Source organism: Mya arenaria, chromosome 4 (assembly GCF_026914265.1).
Source record: "Mya arenaria isolate MELC-2E11 chromosome 4, ASM2691426v1".
Taxonomy (NCBI): domain Eukaryota; kingdom Metazoa; phylum Mollusca; class Bivalvia; order Myida; family Myidae; genus Mya; species Mya arenaria.
In genome coordinates, this window is record NC_069125.1 from 31,241,842 (window position 1) to 31,265,075 (window position 23,234).

The window sequence follows — 23,234 nt, forward strand, 5'->3', positions numbered from 1 at the left end:
TTTACTTTCGTTTTCGCATAAATGTTGTGTCTGAGTTTGACTTGTAGTACAATTCGTTATATTTTATAACCGTACTGTATCTTTAATTTAAAGATGAATTAAAATAGTAAGATCTAGCAGCTCCATTTGTAGACAAACCGGATATGAGTTTTTTGGGAGGCAAGGAAGGAAAAAAAATATTATGACTCAAGATCCGAAATATTGAGTTTTTTGCCCTGATGTTTGGCTCCTTTTTTGTAATTTATAATAGTAGGACACATCTAACCAAGAAGATCTAAACCTGTTATAATGGGGAATTACAAAACTTAAATAAGAGGCTTAAAATCAAGGTTTAGGCTGATGTAACTGAATACTGTTTGTAACATTGCGACAGGTAAATATTTGGTGCGACAGGTAAACTTTCAGTGTTTTACCTGTCGCAATGTCCTGTGAACAAAAAAAAGTTTTCGCATTGTCTGAGCTTTGTACCTAGTTTTCTTCGGCAGGTCTATTTGCATGTTTAAAGTAAATATCAAAATGTACAGTATCAAATTTAAGTAAATGTTTTTGACTTCTGATTTTCATTTTTCAAGCCTTAAAACCTTTTATTGAATATATATAAAAAAACAATGATGATTGTGTGCATACAGATTGATCCACGCCAGCAACAACAACAGTTCAGACCGAACAAGGGCATGTTGATACAGGGACAAAAGACAGTCATCGCTCAACAACTTGTCACAAGCAGTATTGCACAGGTATGGTTGGGGATGAAAATCAATTGAAATAAAACATGGGATGAGATGGTGTAAAGGAATTTAAATTGTCAAGTTAAGTTTTGAGCATAATAATGAGAGCTGTTCCATTAAAACATACACTGCACCACAGATTTTTACATTGAACTGTCTTAGACTTTTATGTTTTTGCACACTTGTTGTAGCAACAAAACAAAAGAGAACTTCCCCCTATACTATTTATTTTGCCTTTCTGAGGTAGGGATATGTTGAAATGAAATGGCCTACATGAAACTATCTGTGAAGAAATCTTAATGGATTCTACAGTAAAATAACTGTCCCATAAAAATATTTATTATATTCTTTCCGGTGGTTTATGGAGATTTATCTGTGAAGTAAAAATGCAATTTTACTGTTTACCGTAAAATAGCATTTTGATTTTTTCTGTGATTTAAAATCCTTTTAAGGCATACAATAAATGAAAAATTGTTTGTTTCAGTGTACATTCACAATTAATTTTACCTCCTGAACCCAAAAAGTAAATAATTAAGATGTTGCACTGATTAAAACAATTAACTTTTAAATCCACATTCATTAAAATAAAGCATGACCTGGTATCCAGTAAAGTCTTTGTACTGTCACTTTTTAACACATTAAAGCTATGATAAAAATGATTTCATTAAAAAAATAATTTTAAATGGAATCTTGTTCTGATTGGATTAACATACATTATTAAAATATGTTTTAGGTGCTCAAGTTCTCTATCGATAGTCTGAGTACTCGAATACTAATTCGCTTCTCAACAGCAACAACAAAAACAGTGTTTTAAATATCACTTAATACACCATATAATACAGAAGACATACAGACGATGTAGCAATACATATTATTTAGATAACAGCTTCTCCCCTTCCAGGGTCACCAGTTGAAGGCAGCGGTAGCCGGGGGTGTTCCGATGACGCGGCCTGTGAGTCTGGAGGATCTCAACCGCCTTAAACAACAGCAGCAACTTAACCAGCAAAAACTGGCTGCTGGCACATCTATTGCCCAGCTACACCACAATACTGGACAGGTGGGTTTGAAAAGTGTAAATATGAAATGGGTTTGGTTTTTTTTTTGTCCATTGGCATAGGCCTCCTTTGGGGCGAGTTTTTCATGGGGAGAATAAATGGGAAAAGATAATGATGCAGAATCAGATTCATTTTTAGAATACCAACATGTTATAGGGTAGTTAATCAATATTTGGTCTCATCATTTGTAGGTTAGTGAGATTTTACTTAGAACATGTTAATTTCTGATTTACAAGTGATCTAAATACGTTTATACAGCAATCTACAGAATTTTAAAATTGTTCTTTTCCTTATTACAGCTCCAGAGCACGCAGATCATTGCTGGTACCCAGCTGCAGCAGGTCAGCCAAGGCCATGCCAAGTTGACGGGGCCTCAAACTGGGGCCACCCTAGTGAAAACTGTCACCGCACCCGCTGGCAGTGTTACAATTCCTGTCAGTAACGTCAGCATCAATGTCAGCATGCCACCTAAGGCTGGAGTCTGTAAGTAGTTACTAGTACCTAACATTTGGTAATGATTGATGAATAACGGTTTGTTTAGGGCAAGACCTTATTTCATAAAACATCAAGTAGGGAAAATATACATGAAGAAACTAGAATTTCCCCCTATTGGTAAAATAGTTCTTCATACTATTAAAAGCTTACAGAATGTTTGTATCAGACTACTTTTTGAATGGATGATCATTTCATATGCATACATGCACTATTGTAAGCAGTTTTTCCATCCAGAGGGATTTAAAGGTTGTGTTATTCCATTGTTTCAGCGAGGCAAATAAATCCCCAGACAGCTTTGTTACAACAACAACGGAAACAGATCGCAGGCCAAAAAGGTAACAAAATAATATAATGTTAATTGGTACATGCCAAGAAAATAATTGAACAAAGAAGTATGAAGCTAGTAAATAATGTATTGAAGACAAATATACAGTTGAAACCCGCTGGCTCGATTTCCCAGGGCAGGTCAAAATACTCTGAGCCTTGCAAATATCCAGCCAAGCGGGAATGCTTACATGGAGTTAAATCAGTCCTTTACGTCAAGTTCGAGCTTACGAGGAAATCGAGCCAAACGATATCGAGCCAATGGGTTTCGACTGTAGTTTGAAAAGAAGAGAAATATAGTTAAATATTTCCAAAGACATGTTTTACTCCTTTATTAGTTATTTTTGTGTGTTCCATGAAAAATGTGTATGTATGAATGATTTCCAGGCCCTGCCCAGAGAGGACCAATGTTGAATGCAGTACAGATCATACAACAGCAAGGCCGCAGCTTAACTGTACAACAACTACAACAGCTTGTTAAACAGCAATCCCAGGGCGCAACCATCCAGCAGATCATACACACCTCCCAACCCACCATTATTGCCACAGTGACACAGAGCCAGGCCACGCCTCAGATGGTCACTAAGGTGATAGCTACTACAGCAACAATTCAACCCACACAGTTTCAGCAGACTATGCCTGCCTCATGTTTTGCTGTGGCTGTCAGCGGTTCACCAACAGTGACAAGTGTGCCAGTATCATCCTCACAACTCGCCTCACTAACACAAGGACAGACCTCTCTCACTGCTGTTGTTAAGCCTGGCTCAGGCTCAGGAGGTGCAGATGCTGTAACTACTGTTCAGATTCACCCCATCTCATCTTTGTCACAAAGTAAACTTACTGGTATGGCTCAGAATGTTGTGGTGACTCCCATACAGCATGTGACAGCCACACACACTGGCACAGTGCAGGCTCATGTACCGGCAGCATCACAGGTGGTGGTGTCTGCCTCTCCAATGGCCAGTCAGACACTCCAGGTGACTGTGCCAGCGACCTCTCTAGTGCAAACACAGCATGGAGTGCCCCATGTGACAGTCCAGGGACATAGGGCTGTCTCAGCCACAAATAACCCTGTGACCGTCACCCTCACCCCCACAGCTCCTGGCGGTTCCAGCCAGGTACAAGGTAGTCCTGTCACATACACAGCCACCGCCTTGTCTCATGGCGGAGGAACACCCACCCAGACCCCTGCAGAGGTGACCATCTTACAGAGACAGCCTAGTGGTCAGCAGACTGTTCAGATTCAGCACACACCGTCCCAGACTGGGGCTCAGACTATACACATTCAGTCCCAACAGTCAGCCGGCCAGGCTGCTTCCCCTCAAACATCCCAGGCCAAGGCCACTTACAGTATGAGAACTAGAAACCAGTCCAAACCACAGTGACTTAGTGATGTGGAATAGTTTTAACGTGTGTGGATATTCTTGTACTCGCAGTATGTCTCCAGTCTTGTATACTGAATCTACAGTCTTGTCATGTTGCAGGAATTAGGAGCTAGGATATAGATGAAGCTTCCAGAGCAATTGAATATCCATAGAATGATTACAGACTAAGAGAATGATTCCTTTATCTGTGGTAGTGAATAATGAACTGTTGAGGTACTTAACTAAAATTAATAGTAGTCTTACTAATACATGTAATTATTAATTTATAGTGTTGTTTTACCATCTGTTGATTAAGATTGTTAAAAATGGAATAATTATATGTTGTTCCATGGAAGTGTAAACACTGTTAGTTCTCAGTTTGTATCAATTGTGCAATGATTCAACAAAATCAACAATGTCCAGCCCAAGAAAAGCTGTCATTAATTATAAAAAATATAAAAAAATTTTTTAACTATATTAAAGATAAAATCTATATTAATGATAAAATTATGTCTGAAATTCTGAACAAAGTTGTTTTGATTGTTAATTCCTGTTTTAATTTATTAAAATACCAATTTATTTTAATCATTTGATTGGAATATTACCATGCTCCAAAAAAATGTTCATGGTATGATCATAAAAACTGTATTATTTAAGTGTGTTCATTGTTTGATCGAATATTTGTACATGTTTGTATGTATTTTCTTGTACATTGTATTTATAAATTCTTATCTGTACATGCATTTTGCATAATAAAGCTGAAAAATATTTTGTATTTCAATCCTTGCATTATCCTAAATATAAAAATATCCTAAAAATACCAACAGAATTTGCCAAACTGATTTCTTCAATATAGCAAACTTAATTCTTCAATATAGCAAACTTAATTGTTTTGTGTCATGGGGATTTTGAAACCTTGAGCAATTGAGCATACATAGTGTCTGGGTTTTTTAAAACCTCAATAAATTGAACATACCCCCTACATGGTGTCTGGGAGATTTTGAAACCTCAAGTAATTGAGCATATATGGAGTCTGAGGGATTACGAAACCTCCGCAATGAGCATACATGGTGTCTGGGTTATTATGAAACCTCAAGCAATTGAGCATATATGGTGTCTGGGGGATTTTGAAACCTCAATTGAGCATAAATGGTGCCTGGGGAATTTGAAAAACCTCAAGCAATTGAGCATATATGGTGTCTGGGGAATTATGAAAGCAAGAAATTAAGCATATGTGGTGGCTGGGGATTTTGAAACATTGAGCATACATGGTATCTTGGGGATTTTAAAACCAAGAAATTGAGCATACATGGAATCTGGGGATTTTAAAACCTCTGGTAAATGCCCATGCATTGTGTCCGGAGGATTTTGAAGCCTCAAGCACTTCTTCACGCATTCTTTTTAAGGATTTTAAAACAAAGTGTTTGAGCATGATTTTGAAACTCGGGAGCATATAGCATACATTGTGTTTGAGGATTTTGAAACCTCAAGCATATGCATTGTGGGAACTTTTAAACAGCATTATTTTGAAACCCTCGAGTAAATGTGCATGCATTATTTCTGGGGATTTAGAAACCTTTAGTAATTGAGCATGCATTGTACCTATCTGGATAATTTGAAACCCTTGAGGATTTGGATACATCACTTCTCGGGATATTGAAACCGCGAGCAATTGTGAATTCATCGTGTCTTGGGACATTGAAACCTTGGCAGATGAAGAATTTGATGGGTTTGATATTTGATATTCTTCAATAATTCAAACAGACATGAAACGTGTTATGGACCTAGTCTTGTGAACTTAAACTGTGCTTTCTAAAACAGGTTTAACGCCTTTATTTGAACATGTGACCCCAAGTTTCATTAATATTCTTACATTGGTGTAAATGATGTGGAGTGCACACAGCACTCGTATAGTAAGAAATGAACACTAACCTTCCAGTATAATTGAACCATGACTTTTAATCTAAAATCCTTACAGTAGAAACCAGCTAAAACTAGAGCTATCACTGAAGGAGATTAATACCCCCCAATGCCGCCTCTAATGATTTATCATTGTATGAAGTTTTATGCTATTCCATCTAGTAGTTTTCAAGTTAATGTCTGGACAAAAGTTTGACAAAAAAAAACACAGAAAAAGGCAATAACTCTGTGATTTGCTAAAATAGTGTAGTGATTCATGTACACTGAACTCCTCATTGTGCTGTACCATTGTTTAAAGTTTTATTACATTCCATCCGGTAGTTTTCAAGTTATGCTCGGGACAAGAAAAAAGCAACAAAGGGCAATAACTCTGTAATTGGCTGAAATAGAATAGCGGTTCCTGTACACTACACTCCCTCTCATTATGATCTATCACTGTATGAAGATTTATTAAATTCCATCCAATAGTTTTCAAGTTATGCTCCGGACAAGAAAAAGTAACAAGGGCATTAACTCAGTAATTAGCTGAAATATAATTGCTGTTCCTGTACACTGCACTCCATCTCATTATGATCTATCACTGTATGAAGTTTTATTAAATTCCATCCAATAGTTTTCAAGCTATGCTCCGGACAAGAAAAAAGTAACAAAGGGCAGTAGCTCTGTAGTAAGCTGAAATAGAGTTATGGTTCTTGTGCACTCCACTTTCTCTCATTGTGCTTTACCATTGTATGCAGTTTTAATGAATTCCATCTAGTAGTTTGCAAGTTAATGTCTGGAAAAAAAAATTGACAGCAAAAAAAAAACTAATAAAGGGCAATAACTCAGTAATAAGCTAAAGTAGAGTTATGGTTCTTGAACACTGCACTTCCTCTCATTGTGCTTTACTATTGTATGAAGTTTCAATGAATTCTATCCAGTACTTTTCAAGTTATGCTCCGGACAAAAAAAATTAACAAAGGGCAATAATTCAGTAATAAGCAAGAATAGAGTTATGGTTATTGTGAACTGCACTTCCTCTCATTATGCTCTATCATTGTATGAAGTTTAATCCAATTCCATCCAGTAGTTTTTAAGTTATGCTCCGGACAAGGTAAATTGCAACGGACCGACTGACAAACCGATCAACCGACCACAGGGCGACTACAAAATATACCCCCTTCAAACTTCGTTTGTTGGGGGTATAATTAAGGTAAGTGTGACCTTGACACAACCAAAATACCCCCGAGTATTGTGATAGACACACCAGCAAAAAGGTGCTTGTCTCATATTCAATTTTGACCTTTGGCCCATAAGAGACCTTGAATCATGTATTATGATAAAAAATAAACAAGAGGCCCAAAAGGGCCTATGCACTACTGGCATGGCTTTTGTGGTCATATCAATCCAGAGCATGTATGTATGGGTAAAAGGCAACAGACATATAGTTTATGTTTTGTGTTTGGGTTACCTGAAAACGTAGCACGTTCAACATCTGAGCCCAGAAAGTATTGTAAGCAGATTAGTTTCATGAACTATTTTAATATGTGCCAAGTAAAAGTCATCTGACAAAAAAAATGCTTTCAAAACTGTACTCGTAGTAAAATTTTCTGTAGTTTTAAAAGTTAAAAAAAGTTGGTCAAAAGGTCAAAGTCAAGGGCATCCTAGGACAACATTGATCAATTTGAACAAACATTCACAATCAATTATGCTGAGATGGATGCACGAACACACAAAAAGATTTTCAAACCTTTCCAGATTTATGTTTACCAAACCTGTGAACCCTGGATGTGGCCAGTAATGACACCAGGTGCATAACTTTTAAACATTTACAACCAATTTTGTTAAGATGAATGCGCAAACTACAGAACTTAAAGCTAAAAAATGGCCTTTGGGCTTTCAACAAGAACAAGGCAGAGTAATTCACAAAATCAACTGCAGAAGCAAAAAGCAAATTGTCTCTCAAAATCCTAGACTTGCAAATTGTCTCCCTTAACTCTAGATTTGAATTAACATATACATGTAAACTTGGCTAAAAATAGAATTCGCTCATGCAGACCTGGCTAAAAATAGAAAGCATTTCTTTAAAACTTTCATGGCCCATAATCTAGGCATTCATGGGCGGATCTTCATGGTTTTCGAAAGGAACCAAGCTTTAATGGATATCTAGATACTGTACAAGTTTCATCGAGATATAATCAAAACTGAAGACTGTATCGTGTTCACAACCAATTGTTTACAGACGCACGGACGCACGACCGCACGTATGCACATACTACGTACACATTACCATCGCATAAGCTCTTCTGGCCTTTGGCCAGTAGAGCTAAAAAAGAAGTTATTTTGCACCTTGAACCCGAAAAAATGACCTTGACCTATAGGCACCAATTTCTTGAAAAATCTAGTCACTAACTTTGTTTGGCATAAATTGTAAATTTCCTGCTTAAGAGTTTTGAGACTTGCAGTAAATTATTGCAGATGATCAAATTTTCATGATAAACTATTATTTGGCTTATAAAATCAAGCTGAAGCAAGTTCTTTTGCTAAATGAAATATGAGGGTTAATCATGTTACGCTTCAGATATTTCGAGAAATTCTGGCCTAGATCTTGAGAGTGACAAACCATCTTGTCATTGTTTTCCATACCATAAATATCAAGCTACTTGTAATTTTTCCTCTTTATTCACATGATATATACATCAGAGACATGTTTTACATCCAAATTGAGTAAGCCAAAAAAGACCTTACAACAATGTTCAGTTAACTGTTCAGACTTAAATGAGGTGATATTATGATTGTGATACAGGAACTGAGGACACAGACTTACTGAGCCAGCCAGTGAAGCTACATATCTTACACTTGAAACAACGTATGCATTTATACAGTTTGTGTTTAATCTAAATGACACTCTTTATGGCTGTTGGAACACCACAAAGTGGTAAAATCCCACTTGCTCACAAGTCATAAAGTGGTAAAATCCCACTTGCTCTAAAGTCAGTTGTCCATGAACACACATCAGCCTCAGATATCCCCTTCCTGTTTTTCTCTTACTGCTTCCTGAAAAATACAATGGGGTACATGTAGTCTTATTAACCTTATTTAAGTTTCACTACAGTTTAAATTCTGATAATTGTATTTCACGTATTATATAACAGCAATTTTTGGTAATAAATGTCATAAAAAGCCTCATCAAAAACAACTTTTGCTTAAAAATCTAAATTGCAAGATGTATTGGAAAAGTTCTTACAGTGCCAGTAGCCTGATTCAATAACACAGTTCATCTAAATTGCATTGAAAAATACTAAAGGAAGTATTCAGAAAAACCTGTGTTCTACAGTATGTGAAACACACTAGTTTTTTCATGTTGCAAATTAATTGAGTGCCAATGCAAAGTTTTGCTCTGCCCTTCAACTTGTTTATTTGTTCACCATTTTTCAATTCATCTTTGTTTATTGCATACTTTAACTTATAGCAAATACAATGTATGCAAAGGAATGAATTTAGACGGCAGTCATTCATGTTGAATTTTGTAATCGTAGGCTAACTTTAACTGACATTTGGTCACCAGTCAATCAAAATTAAAATGACAATTCTTTACAGTACTGTTTTAAACTTAAGTACCATGGTACGGTGTACGTCCAGATGATTAAACCTATAGATGTGTTTAATACAGATACTTGAAATAGGATTTTTATATTAACCTAAAAGGGACTGTGTCACAGATTGGCACCAAAAAAGGTTTCTCAGGACAATTATCTAATAGAATGTGTTACGCTTTGATATCATAATCGTAAAAAAAGTAACAAAATGAGAAAAAAAAATTGTGTCGGAGACGGGGTTCAAACCCGCGTTGCCAAAATTGAAGTCCAGCGTCTAACTCACCGAGCTACAAAGGCTTATACTAATCGGGTGACATAATTAAGCTATACACCTACCTCGGTAATATCATGTGATAACACCGACCAATCACGCATAAGGAATAAATTCTACCTGGTAGACATACCCAGTAATCTTTTTTAATGGAAAAATACGAAATAACTGCTAAACTTAAATAAATTGTAAACTATGTGGTACTTCAGTTAGTAAGTTTCAATGCAGTGTACACATCGATGCCAAGTTTATGTCAGTTTTCGACAATTTTCTCTTTTTTTCGCTATTTTTTCATACGTGAGACAGCCCCTTTAAAGCTAAAAAGATTTAATCACTCTACCCTGAATCTTTCTTCCATGAGGGATATTTCAGAGATGAGATCGGTGATTGCATTTGTCAGGGCCTCCTGTGGACTGTAGTCGGCTGTGGTCTGGATTCGCAGAACAATCTTGTGCTCCAGGGGGTGGGGATTCTTGTACCCAGTAAACAACACCTGGGGGTCTTTTCTCAGCTGACTAATAATACAAAGCATTCATATTTGAACATTTACATTGCCCTAGTATTTGGGAGTATAATGGGTATACCATTATATCAGTTCCAGATTGTATAGAGAATACATGTATGATGTATTGAATTGTCATTTTGTGTGAACTGCAATAGGTTACAATGTTATTGTGTATATCAATGGACATTAAAGGCAATATTCAAAAAATGCTATCCATCCTGAAGTGATTCTCTAAGGGACAATTTAAGCTTTTATTCAACAGAAGTTCCTTGGGTCATGATTATGAACAGCCTCAAGTCTGAGTTCAAACTCAAAGGGCAAAACTCTCCTGAATCTTCATTTCAGTACAATTTTCCTTCTTGTTAAATTTTGATGATGAACTTTGCTAAATTTTATTAATATTATTCAGGGGGTTTTCTGCCCATATTAGGAAAAAGACCCTCGACATTTTGGGAAATTTGTTGTCATGAATATGCCTAAATTGGGAAATTTTACAGTTAAAGAACAAGCTTTTCAGTCTCCTGCGAATAAGAAAATTATTAAATATTAGTTTCTTTTCCCTTTCAAAAGACCTAAAATGACTGGAATATCAATCCTTGTGGTGTAAATATCTATTGCAATAAATCATGACAGATAATATTTCATACTGATCTCTGAATGTGATGAAAATCAATGATTTCGGAATTTAATTATCCCAAAAACTTAACATAACATAATTTATTAGGATGTCGAATGAACCAGTACAGGTAAATAGTCTTTCTAATTATTTTCTTTACTTTTGATTGGGATTTTTTTCTAAAGATTGGGAAAATATCATATATTTTGCTTTGGGAATGGGTCCGATAGTAGGACCCGTGGGTACTATAGAAAAAGCCCTGTTATTGTACAATTAATCACATTTTTTTTTTAAAATGAATAAAATAAAGAAGATTCTTGTAATTCAATAAAAAGGCTTTTCTGATTCCAAGTCTAGACTTAAGACTTGAGACTGTTCATAATCACAGCTCCAGAAGAGTAATATTTGTTTTAAATAAATGTAAATGTAACTATGACTTTTTTTAAATGATGAGCACAGCGGTATTATCTTTTTCCATCCAACATTACACAATAATGATATCAAAGTTACAGTAAACTTACGTGCATATCATGTTTCCAAGAGTGTGATCTTCTTTATTGATTGTAAAAATGGCAGCATTTGGTACTTTGGTGTCCTTTTCGATTTGAATTCTGAAATGAGGAAAAATGGAATATTAAAGGTCAAATAAAAATGATTTTGGTTATATGTTTAGGGAAAATGAGTTTATTGTGTTATTATTACATTTTGTATTCTTTCATGCAATTTTCAGAACTTATTTCATCAATTTTCACAAAATATTATTATATAAATATAATGTTATATTGGATTGTTTTCATTGCCTTATAACATATTTAATAACATTTTTTTTACTCAACAGCTTACATTTAATGTAAGCAGTATTATAAATTAAATCTACAGATATAAAGCTTAAGGTCTTATGAAAACATTATTAAAAAATCATAAAATTGTCACACTTTTATAGTTACACTAGGGCCAAATTTGACCAAATTTTTCACAAATAGATTCCAAAGCCTTTATGCAGGTTAGCATTTTTTTTCTGGACGTGCTTATACACTTGTTGGTCAGTTAAGCAGGTTTCATTACTAAATTAATTTTTCATGAAGACAAATTGTGAAACAAAAAATATATTCATTGTTAACCACTCATAATAGCTAATTATGGCACAAGATATAACATAAACAGCATATTAAGTTACGGGGCACTGGAGACCTTCAATGTTATAAAATTTAGAATTTGGTTATTAGTCATAAAATTCAAAACTTGATAACTCAAATAAACTACAGTACTCCAATTCAGTAAAATAAAACTAAATATGTTAATATTTTAGATTAATGGCTCTTAAACAATAATGCTTTAACTTTCAACAAGTGTTATTCATTGCATCATTCTGGTATCAACATTTAATGTATTTAAATTAAGTGTTTGGTTAGTAAAGTAATACTTATATTGTGGCTAAGATTTCAAATGGCATATATCATTTTATATTCATACTACAAGCAGAAAATTAAATAATTATGTGATTCAAATACTTTTGTTTGTTTGTTTGTTTCTCTCTTGTTAAAGATATAGTAACATTTAAGATCAAAATTGAAAAGTCCAAGTTGACAATTCACCAATATTCTATACATAAAATGTATCATTTAATGCTTTTCATAGACAAATATCTTCCATTTTTCCCCCAAAGATGGTTAAATAGAATTTATACTACCATGATTACATAAATGAGTTACAGAAAAAAGTTTTACAGCTGGTAAACAATATCTTAAAGCTATTTTAGGCCAATTTACCAGTTTTCGGGTTGAAAAATAAGGCTTTTTTTATTAGAGTGTTGGTAATGATTTTCCAGAAATCATTAAAAATTCATTTTTTGGTCAAATTTGAAAATTTAAACTGTTCTGAACTTCTTTTTAATTGAATAATATGTGTGGAAAATTTCATAAAATATTGCAATATTTAAAAAATCAATTGTTCATGCTACGCGCATTATTAATTTTTTGTGGCTAACTCTGGTTGTTGCTAAATTGAAATTTCAAATAATGCAAAAAACAAAAATTATACCAATATATGAACGGAAAGATACATGGACGTGTTTTCTACTTTCAGACTACTTAAACAACGTATAAAAGAATATGGTTGTTGGAACTTGAAGACATTTACAGTTCATAAACAAGTGGGTGGGGTAATGAAATAAAATTGATTCAGTAACCGGACTTGATACAAACATACAGTTAAAACAAATGCTCAAAAATAACCAAACAGTCGAAGAATAAAACAAAGACACCAGTTTAATACTTTTTTTCTCCTTCAAAGAGCAAAAATGACTCGAATGTCGGCGGCGCATTCATTGTTTTGGTTTTCTTGTCCGAAATCCGAAAAGTAGCCTCTTTGTAACTTTGTCGAATAAAAAATAGAAAATAAATTCGATGATCAAAAATTCAAATGTAAATATGTATGTTCTGATAGAACTCGTCATGTTTTTAGAAACATTAAGATGATGATGATGATGATAATGTTGATGATGATGATGATGATGATGATGATGATGATGATGATGATGATGATGATGTTGATGATGATGATGAAATAAATAATAAGATCCCAGCCATGCTTGCATTCTTACCTAAGCAGGGGCCTATTGGGTAAAACTGTGTTTTTGTTGTTGTTGCTGTTTTTGTTGGTATTGTTGTTGTTGCTGCTGCTTTGTTGTTGTTGTTGTTGCTTTTGTTGTGACGGCAAAAAAACGTTATATGAATTGTTGGCATTGAACTATACGCATTTCCTATTATCAAGTAGTAATCATTACAATGCGTAAACTGGACAAAAATAACATGTCATTTGTGGACATGTTATTAATTCAAACTTGCGTTGATAAGTATATATCGCGTTCGGTACGTGTTTACAAGTGTGATGTGCATTTTTAAACTAAAATTGACGTCACGCACGTGCATTATTTAAAAAACGTGCAACGCTAACGCATCAATTTTCCAACTATAGCTTATACTTTTATTTGTATCCTTACACGGACTCTTTAAGGAACATAAATAAAGAAAACAATGAAGATTTTTGTTTGTTTCCTTAATCCATTTATTGTCTGTGTTTGAAACAAACCAATGAAGTAAAATATAAGTCAGGACGCAATCCGACAGTGGTTGCTATGGAAACATGATTTAAGTGACACTCGTATTCAAAGGCAGTACATACACGTGTATAACAAACATAAATTTTGAGTTATAAGCCTTTTACAACTTACAAAATAATGCATTTATGGAAAATATTAATTACTGGAAAGTATTAATTACTGATAACACGATTGTTACCGTGTACTTAATAGCTGTACATGCAAAATTTAATGATAAGTGAGTGCTAAAAGATTTACTGCGATCTACTATCGTCTCATAAGGTAGAAATACCGTGTTCTCTGCACCTTTCTTTCAAATTAAACTCGGTATCCTTCATAAGAACCATTGTTTCCGACATTTATTCATCCTCGTTGGTATATTTAATCAATTGTATTATTAATTTTGGTAATTTGAAATCTTATTTGGGAGTAAGAGTGCATCTTTAAACCAATGGTCATAAATTTCAAAGAAAATGATGCGCCAGTGAAAATCCTTTGAAAGAAAAGTTTGTAAAAAACATAGAGGAAAGTCATTAATTTTGGCATTCTTTATCAAATATTATTTCATTTGTAATAATAATATTCGAAGGCCCAACATCGCGCGATGCGGCTCAATATTGCCACACCCTTTAAAAAACAACATTTATTATATGCTTCGGTGATTTATAGCAATTTATCAGTGAAATTAAATTGATATTTTACTGTTTCAAACAGTGACAATATAAAATTGATATTTCTCTGTAATGACATTTCAGCCAGATCTCTTTTTCCAAATCAAACGTCAGCGCGCACAGGGCTGGAACACAAAGGACGTCATTTTAGAAATGAAGTTACGTGCGCGTACAAATTGGCACGTTTTTTCTAAACTAGTGTAATTGAATGAATATTAACTCAAATTTAGGAATAAATTTAAAAAAAAATGTTTGTTTCAGTGTAAGATAGCAATATAGCCACTCGTGAAATATATCTTTTGTTGCTAACTGGGTGAATTACATTACGATCTTACACTGAAACAAACAATTATCCACTATATGTTTGTTATACATTTTATAATTCAAATTTGTTTGTAAAATCTTTTTGATGATAAAAATTCAATTGGAGGTAATAATTTTGATTTAATTTATGTATTCATAATAACTATAAAGGCTACGCTGTTTGAATGGCCACTGAGATTGTCACGAATTTCGAAAAGTGGTCTCCTCAATGCAATGTTTCACCTCGGCCAGTATCCAATTGGTCTACATCGAAGCTTGGCGGAGATGGCCGAGTTGTTACGAATGTGGTCTCCTCTGCTTTCTTCATAACGTTCCGCCGACCAATGACTTTTGTTGGATGTTGTCAGTCTCAAAAGAATAATCACATGAAATAAGGCTGATAGTAAACATCATTTGTTAACACGTAAATATATTACATAAAGCCACGGTATGACAAAGAATGATTAGGACAAAATAAAGAAAATGATATTATCTTTACTCAATAGCCTCGTTATCAAATTGTATATGCACATGCATATACCAATGTTATCAAGTTATTGATAACATAAATATAAATATTAATCACGTAGATAAAATAGTACACACCAATATTAAAACTTAAATATATCGTCATCTCGTGTCAATGAAGGTTTATATAATATGAAAAGGATGCATATCATTACAAAATACCTTTGTGTTATTGTATTGTTCTTTGATAACTTCACCATTTGGTAAGTGTATTTTGCTGATGTTTTAAGTATGTATGATACAGAACTAGACGCCCAATGTCTTCAAGTTGAAAGAAACAAAATAAGTGATATTAGAAATATATAACCAGGTTTTGCTATACAGGTTTTAAAACACACACTCGACTTTTTTGTTCATTTCCGTAAATGGTAAATAGCGCAATCTAGTTTTTTTTACACTATTAGCGTATCTTCACCATGATATATTTTAAAAAAAATGAAATGTTTGTCTGTTTTTGTTAATAAAAAAATCAAATAAGAATCTTACAGAACAGTGTTTCTTTTCAGTGCGAAGATCAATGAACATCAGGCTATTCAAAACCAGACTCTTAAAATCAGACAAATAATGAAAATGGCCCAGGAATACAGAGTCAGGAGGGCCAAAACTGAATTGATTGTTCATCCTCATTACGCTAGTAACAACACCATCAATCGGCATGATGCCGGAGATGGCCGAGTTGTTACGATTGATGGAACCATATCAACCGCAACATTTTCGTATGGAACTTACAATGACCATGTTGGCACAAATTCCACGACCACGGAAAGTGATGAAAGTAGTGAAAATGAATTGTCTGGAAATCAAACAGTGATAATGGGATCTGGTAACAATACATCATTATCTAGTAACAACACCATCAATAAGGATCATAAATTGGAAGAACACCCAAATCAGAAAACAAACACATTAGCTGGCGATGGATTAGATGGAACCATACCAACCGCAACAGTTTTTAATGTAACTTACAATGACCATGTTGGCACAAATTCCACGACCACGGAAAGTGATACAAGTAGTGAAAATGAATTGACTGAAATATCTGGAAATCGAACAACGATAATGACATCTGGTAACAATACATCACCATCATTGCCATCGCAGGCACAAGCACCATCATCATCATCATCATCATCACCACCATCATCATCATCATCTTCGGCCTTTTCCCCATTATTCTCAGCGGCATCATCAACAATATTTTCAACAGCCACAACATTCAAAGTAACAGCGCCATCATCGTCCATTGTCACAACCAAGTCTTCCTCATCACTCACGGAGACGAACGTAAAAGCAAGAAGAAGAACAACGACGACGACAACAATTAAACCTTTCATACCTTCAAGTACTTCAACAACATTGTTGAAAAGTGCGCTGACTCAAGCAACAGCAAGAGCAATTACAGTGCCTGCATTGTCTTTTTCACACAAACTTACAAATGAACCGAAGCTCAAAACCGACGACATAACACTTCACCCATGTGTATGTGACGACAATAGGTAAGAAATTAAATACATGACAATTTAGTTTAACGCTTAAATAATTATGTGGTATTAGTACATAAAACATTATTCTATTACATGTTGTCAGTATATTAGTAAATCTATGGGATATCAAAGGTCAATGAACACGTTTATTTTTTTTATTATTTTAGCCTCTCTGGCAATTTCTACACGGGTTCATCGGTTGCATCTGCAACGGTAGGGGGAGTGTTTCTCGGCGCTTTTACGATGATCCTCATCTTCTACATCCGTGGCAAATGTCGCAGACATTTCAATGGTGACTATAGGAGAGTCCCCATCGAGTACGATTTCGAACTCAACCCAAACTTAAGACACCGCTGATTAAAGTTTATCATATGCGTGGAAACGCATGGAATTTAATCAGTTGAAAAAACAACAACACACAAACCATTTCTCATGGAAAACCTTCCGACCTATTAGACCAAGCAGGGAAAAACAAAAGGCCCGATAACCAAGATGACATCAATAGCTAGTTATAAATGGAACGGTTTTTTTATAAAGCAAAACATTAAAGATGCACTCTTACTCACAGATAAGATTTACCATAATAAATAATATTATTTCAATATTCCAAAAAGGATGAATAAATGTAAAAACAATTGTTTTTATCGAGGATACCGAGTTAAATTTGAAAGAAATGAGCATTAGACACAGTATTTCAACCTTATGAGACTATAGTAAACCACAGTGAATATTTTTGCATTCACCAATCATTTAATATTTTTGCGCTCTCTGCTATTAAATACACGGTTACAATCTTGTTATCAGTAATTAATAATTTCCATAAATGCATTATTTACTAAGTAGTTAAAGATTTATCAGTCAAAATTGATGTTTGTTATACATGATTATATGTCACTTTAAGAATTCGGTGCATACATCTTATCTCACTATTTAAATATAATAACAAAGTGTTTAGGGGTGTCACTTCAAGAATTCAGTGCATACATCTTATCTCACTATTTAAATATAATAACAAAGTGTTTAGGGGTGTCACTTCAAGAATTCAGTGCATACATCTTATCTCACTATTTAAATATAATAACAAAGTGTTTAGGGTTTTTATTACAATGCGTTGACAATGAACAATATATCAGTTATCTCGTGTTTCCATAGGCAACACCAACACAAACAGTCACTTCCGGTGGCATTGCGTCAGTATTACATGTATTTATATATACTAGTAGCTTTTCAATGCTACCAACAATGCATGTACATACGTTTCTATAAAATGTTTTCAATAATCAGATACACCACTCTATTCACATACGTACAAAAGAAACGTGTACATTCATGCTAGCTTTATGTGAACTTTTCATTTTATTCATGCAAACACATCACATTATGTGTTAAATCATTTGCTTTATTGTTTTCACGTGTTTTGGTGCATGTTAAAATTCGCATTTCTAAGTCTGAGTTTTAGACTGTTAGTGAATATGGACCCCATGAAATGCGTGTCATTGGTAAATATTGCCCCGGTAAAATACGTGACATTAATATTGAATCGGTGAAATGCGTGAAGTTGGCGAATATTGACCCTGTAAAATGCGTGACGTTGGCGAATATTGCCCAGTTGAAATGCGTAACATTAACATGGATCCGGTGAAATGCGTGACGTTGGCGAATATTGCCTAGTTGAAATGCGTGACGTTGGCGAATATGATCACGGTGAAATGCGTGAAGTTGGCGAATATGACCACGGTGAAATGCGTGACTTTGGCGAATATGATAACGGTGAAATGCGTGACGTTGGCGAATATGACCACGGTGAAATGCGTGACTTTGGCGAATATGACCACGATAAAATGCGTGACGTTGGCGAATATGACCACGGTGAAATGCGTGACGTTGGCGAATATGACCACGATGAAATGCGAAACGTTTGCTAATATGACCACGGCGAAATGCGTGCCGTTATGGTCATAGAGCTGTAAAGAGATACCGGAAGACAATTCCCTCGGAATTCCTTTGGAAGCACATATAGCAAGTTTGAAATCGGCAGTCTATATTCGAATAGGACTGTTTTCATCGACAGCAATTGGAAAAGCAACGCTATCAATGTCCCTAGCAACGGGATGGGCGGTATTCTATTTTCCAAGATGTATCACGAAATCATGTGTGTATGCCCCTCGCTCGACTTGATAAGTTTCACATTGATAGACGCATAAGTGATCAGAAAATGTAATTTATCCTGTCAATTACTGGTTAAGTCAATCCCATGTTTGACAATCATAAATTATGACCAAGTTCAGTTTTGGGATTCCACTTAAAACGAAACTAGTCAAAAACAGTTTAGATCCGAGAACGCATAAGGTAAGACGTAAGATTAAGTTGTCGAAGTGTCATGGATTTTTCGTTATTAGTAATAAACGGAATACCTAAAAAAACAATTTAAAGACTTTCCAGATGAATCAACTGAAAGCAGACGAGCACAGCGGTCGAAGAAAATTCACAATGTTTTGACAAAACTGACAAATGTTCCGTTTAAAATCAGACTTGTAGCTCTTTACGCTTGGTTTTATAATAACATCATACATAAGCGTATATTTGGCTGTGATGGTGCTTGGGCTGACATAGTAGGTAGCTATGCTGAAGGAACATGCACAGATAGCTCAGATATAGACTTTACTCAAGCCTCAGAGGGATATGCATACTCTGACCCAGAAGACATTCCACAAGAGCAAAGGAGAGCATTTATTGTAGTATCGGATGACGAGCGAATACCTCCTGGCTGTTGTTGGCTTCGGCTATATGACACCACAATAGATTGTATCCGGAATAAAACAAACGGACTCGAAAGCTTTGAAAATAAACTCAATAAAGATATATTTATATGTGATGCTAAGGTTATTGATGGACATACCCATTTTCCGTATGAAAGAAAGATAGAAAAAATTGTGTGTATGCGAGCCGCGTTCGTTTGTCGACCAGATGGAAATGTCTACATGAATCGAAAAATATTTGCGGGATACTTCGCAAACCAGGGATTAACTGTTTACAAACAGCTTAATAAGTGTCTACCGAAGTGGTCAGTCCATGGTCCTGCCTTTACCCAAACTTACTTTGGAATGTTCAGCATTGACGTGGTGTACAGTATGCGCGTTCCAAAATGGCCGCTTGCAGCTGAGGAATGGAGAAAGAGAAAAAGAGACAACGATTGGCCAAGTGCAGAGCTGGTTAAAGACATAGTAAGCTCGGGGTTTGATGTTGTACCAATATCGTCCAAAATAACATTGACAGAGAACTGTGAAATTGAATGGAGAATATCATTTCGACTTGCTGAGACAAAGTTGGTGAAGTCATTTAGCCATGTGCAGAAAGAATGCTTGATCGCCCTGAAGATATTTGTTAAGCAGTTTGTTCAAACGAAATACAAAGATGAAGACTTTTTGTCGTCTTATATAATGAAGACATTGATGTTTTGGACGATTGAAACCACGGACGGGTCACTATGGCATGAGGAAAACATTGTTGGCTGTTTGGAGAAGCTCTTTCAAACCCTCGAAAAATGGATCGATGATGGCTTTTGTCCGAGCTACTTTATTCCCAAGTACAATTTATTTCGCACAAAACTAGAGAGGATGTTTATATTAGGTTTTAGGGAGTGGATTTTTCCCCTTATTCGTGCTAAAGTGTGGACACTTATTTTTGAGTGCAAAGCTTTTGCAAATATGTTCAGCGATCCTCTGTCAGTTTGAGGCAAAACCTTTGCAAAGAAGTTCAGCGATCCGTTGTCAGTTTGAGTGCAAAGTTTTTTGCAAAGATTTTCAGCGATCCTTTGCCAGATTCAGTGCAACGCTTTTGAAAAGATGTTCAGCGATCCTTTGTTAGTTTAAGTGCAAAACATTTGCAAAAATGTTCAGCGATCCTTTGTCAGTTTGAGTGCAAAGTTTTTGAAAAGATGTTCAGCGATCCTTTGTCAAACTGAGTGCAAAGAATTTGCAAAGATGTTCAGCGATCCTTTATCAGTTTCAGTGCAACGCTTTTGCAAAGATGTTCAGCGATCCCTTGTCAGTTTCAGTGCAACGCTTTTGCAAAGATATCTTTTCTCAGATTGACTCTTCAGTAAAGTGTCAGATGAGTGTTATATATCGATACCATAAAATATAAAATGACAGAATTGCACGTTTTAATCCGTTACATGTATGGCTATGAGCATGTTTTCTTGAAAATATAGACGCCTTTTCACCGTTTGTGTTTTTGCAATATCTAACAGCATATATGTGTCAAATGTCACCATTTATTAGATTTGCATTTATGCTCTCCGTAGTTTGTATGTGCATTATATAGTTCATTAAGAGCCAAATGGTCTAATTACATCAGTCAGTATGTTATTGTAAGTGCTATGTCCAGTACACTAGACGAATTGTCCTTAGCGTGTGTGCATATATGTTATAAATGTGTAAATGTTAAACTACATGTACAGCTTGTGTCCCAGGAATTATTAAGTTTAGTGAAAAGGGTCGGTATATTGAGATAGGATTAAAAAAAGTTTACGAAAATAAAGAGAACAAAGCGGTCATTATTGAATAAGTGATTTAATCAATTTTAAAATTAAGCAGTATTATAAGGTTTAAAAATAAAACAAGTAAAACACGGTCACGTACGCTGTTATAGAGGTGATATTATGTTTATTTTTTATCCCTTAAAAAAGTAATTCGTATCTCGTTTTAACGACTTAGTTATTCGTTAAAACCACTCAATAACTCGTTAAAACCACTCAATAACTCGTTAAAACGACTGACGTATCTCATTAAAACGACTACACAACTTATATATTTTGAAATCACCGTGCACCGGACCGTGCATGTACAATTACTATATTTAACTATCTGTAATACGTTCCAACTAACTTAAGTTCTAAAGGACAGTGTACAGATTAAATTTCAATACACTTTGAATAAATTGCGTGTGACAGTTGTACAAGCACACACTAGGTGTATATATAGTATACACTTAGGTGTATAGTATATATCAGCTTGAAAGTTTAATGAATTTAAAGGTACTGTTTTGCAGTTTGTAAAATGCACTTCTTACGGATTTTCAATATAGCGAAATAAATTGTGGCAAATTATTAAAAGTGCTAAAATTAAGATACGGACGGAGCCATCCAACAAATGTTGATATATATGTACTGTCAAATAATGTCTTTGGAATCAACGATTTTTAAAAGCATTAGTAATGTGATTAGACAAAAGGTTGTAAACGTAATTGGTTGATTGTAATCATCACCGTTGCATGAAGATACGTTTTTATGAAATAATTTCATTATTTACACGATTCTGCACACATACATACAAAATCAGAGTCAACATTCATGTTAGATTCTATGTGAAACGTTCATTGTGTGTGTTTGTTTGTGTGTGTGTGTGTGTGTGTGTGTGTGTGTGTGCGTGCGTGCGTGCGTGATTGCGTGCGTATGTGCATGTGTGCGTGTGTATTTAAACATTTGCTAATTGTGTTTTGTAGCATTTTAAAATTTGCATTTCTGAGTCCGAATTAAAAATCACAGACTCAATATGTTTGTAAATATGGCCGTGATTAAATGCAGGACGTTGTGAACATGGCCCCGGTAAAATGAACGACGTTTGTAAATATGGCCCCGGTGAGATGTGCGACGTTACGGACCTACGGTTGTAAAGGCATGCCGGTAGACAGACCCTTTGAAAGCACAACGCACCCCAAACGCCAGTCTATTTCATTAGAATCGTTTAGCGAACGCAAATATAAATACAACGATGTCATTGTAGCACCGGATATGGCGTTATTCTATTTTCCGATATGTCTCACGAAATCATTTACGTATGCCACTCGCTCACCCTGGTTGAGTTTAACTAAATGCTAGCACAGGTAATATGTAATTCAATATTTGCAATCATTAATTATTTATAGACTTTAATTAGTCTGGGCATTCCACTCAAAAACAGCATATATCAGAGAACTGACATTGAGTCTAGTCGTAAGAAAAACATCAACACCTACAATAGACGATGGCAACAATTAGAAAAGTTATCATTTTAGTAAAACTCCTCTAGTATATAGTAATTATTCCTTAGTGACTGGCATATTTGAATGAAATATCCATAAAATACTGTGTTTTATAAGATTTTTCTTTTTCTTTTTAAGTTAGCAGTTATTTTTTCATAGTGAATTTTACGTTTATGCTAGGAACATTATTTCAAAACGGCAAATACACACCATCTTTCTCAAATTTCTGCCATGTTATTTTGTTGTTTGAAAATGAGTCACAAATTTT

The 23,234-nt window shown here is 34.8% G+C and overlaps 4 protein-coding genes across 7 annotated transcripts in view; 3 read left to right on the forward strand and 1 right to left on the reverse strand.

Annotated features, from left to right (window-relative positions):
- Nucleotides 1-4,734, forward strand: part of LOC128232197 (helicase SRCAP-like) — a 72,637-nt gene extending 67,903 nt beyond the window's left edge. For 3 of the 4 annotated variants that reach the window (XM_052945607.1, XM_052945608.1, XM_052945610.1), the window contains 5 exons: nucleotides 630-737; nucleotides 1,615-1,785; nucleotides 2,083-2,266; nucleotides 2,548-2,613; nucleotides 2,990-4,734. In XM_052945607.1, coding sequence (XP_052801567.1) covers nucleotides 630-737; nucleotides 1,615-1,785; nucleotides 2,083-2,266; nucleotides 2,548-2,613; nucleotides 2,990-3,987 — 1,527 coding nt within the window. In that variant the 3' untranslated portion in view covers nucleotides 3,988-4,734. The remainder of the gene's footprint in view (nucleotides 1-629; nucleotides 738-1,614; nucleotides 1,786-2,082; nucleotides 2,267-2,547; nucleotides 2,614-2,989) is intronic. The other variant, XM_052945609.1, reaches the window with a different exon arrangement.
- Nucleotides 4,735-8,528: 3,794 nt separating this feature from the next.
- Nucleotides 8,529-13,220, reverse strand: LOC128232053 (DNA-directed RNA polymerase II subunit RPB11-a-like). Its single transcript, XM_052945389.1, has 4 exons — nucleotides 13,131-13,220; nucleotides 11,378-11,467; nucleotides 10,076-10,250; nucleotides 8,529-8,922 (listed from the first exon to the last, which is right to left on the reverse strand). The coding sequence occupies exons 1-4, from the start codon at nucleotides 13,181-13,183 to the stop codon at nucleotides 8,887-8,889; spliced, it is 354 nt and encodes a 117-aa protein (XP_052801349.1). The 5' UTR covers nucleotides 13,184-13,220; the 3' UTR covers nucleotides 8,529-8,886.
- Nucleotides 13,221-15,578: 2,358 nt separating this feature from the next.
- LOC128233024 (uncharacterized) lies at nucleotides 15,579-17,577 on the forward strand. The gene is made up of 3 exons (XM_052946878.1): nucleotides 15,579-15,661; nucleotides 15,965-16,954; nucleotides 17,110-17,577. The coding sequence occupies exons 1-3, from the start codon at nucleotides 15,591-15,593 to the stop codon at nucleotides 17,297-17,299; spliced, it is 1,251 nt and encodes a 416-aa protein (XP_052802838.1). The 5' UTR covers nucleotides 15,579-15,590; the 3' UTR covers nucleotides 17,300-17,577.
- Nucleotides 17,578-19,416: 1,839 nt separating this feature from the next.
- On the forward strand, nucleotides 19,417-21,209 carry LOC128233049 (nucleotidyltransferase MB21D2-like). The gene has a single exon (XM_052946920.1). It carries the CDS (start codon nucleotides 19,882-19,884, stop codon nucleotides 20,674-20,676), a length of 795 nt encoding a protein of 264 aa, XP_052802880.1. The 5' UTR covers nucleotides 19,417-19,881; the 3' UTR covers nucleotides 20,677-21,209.
- Nucleotides 21,210-23,234: the final 2,025 nt, after the last annotated feature.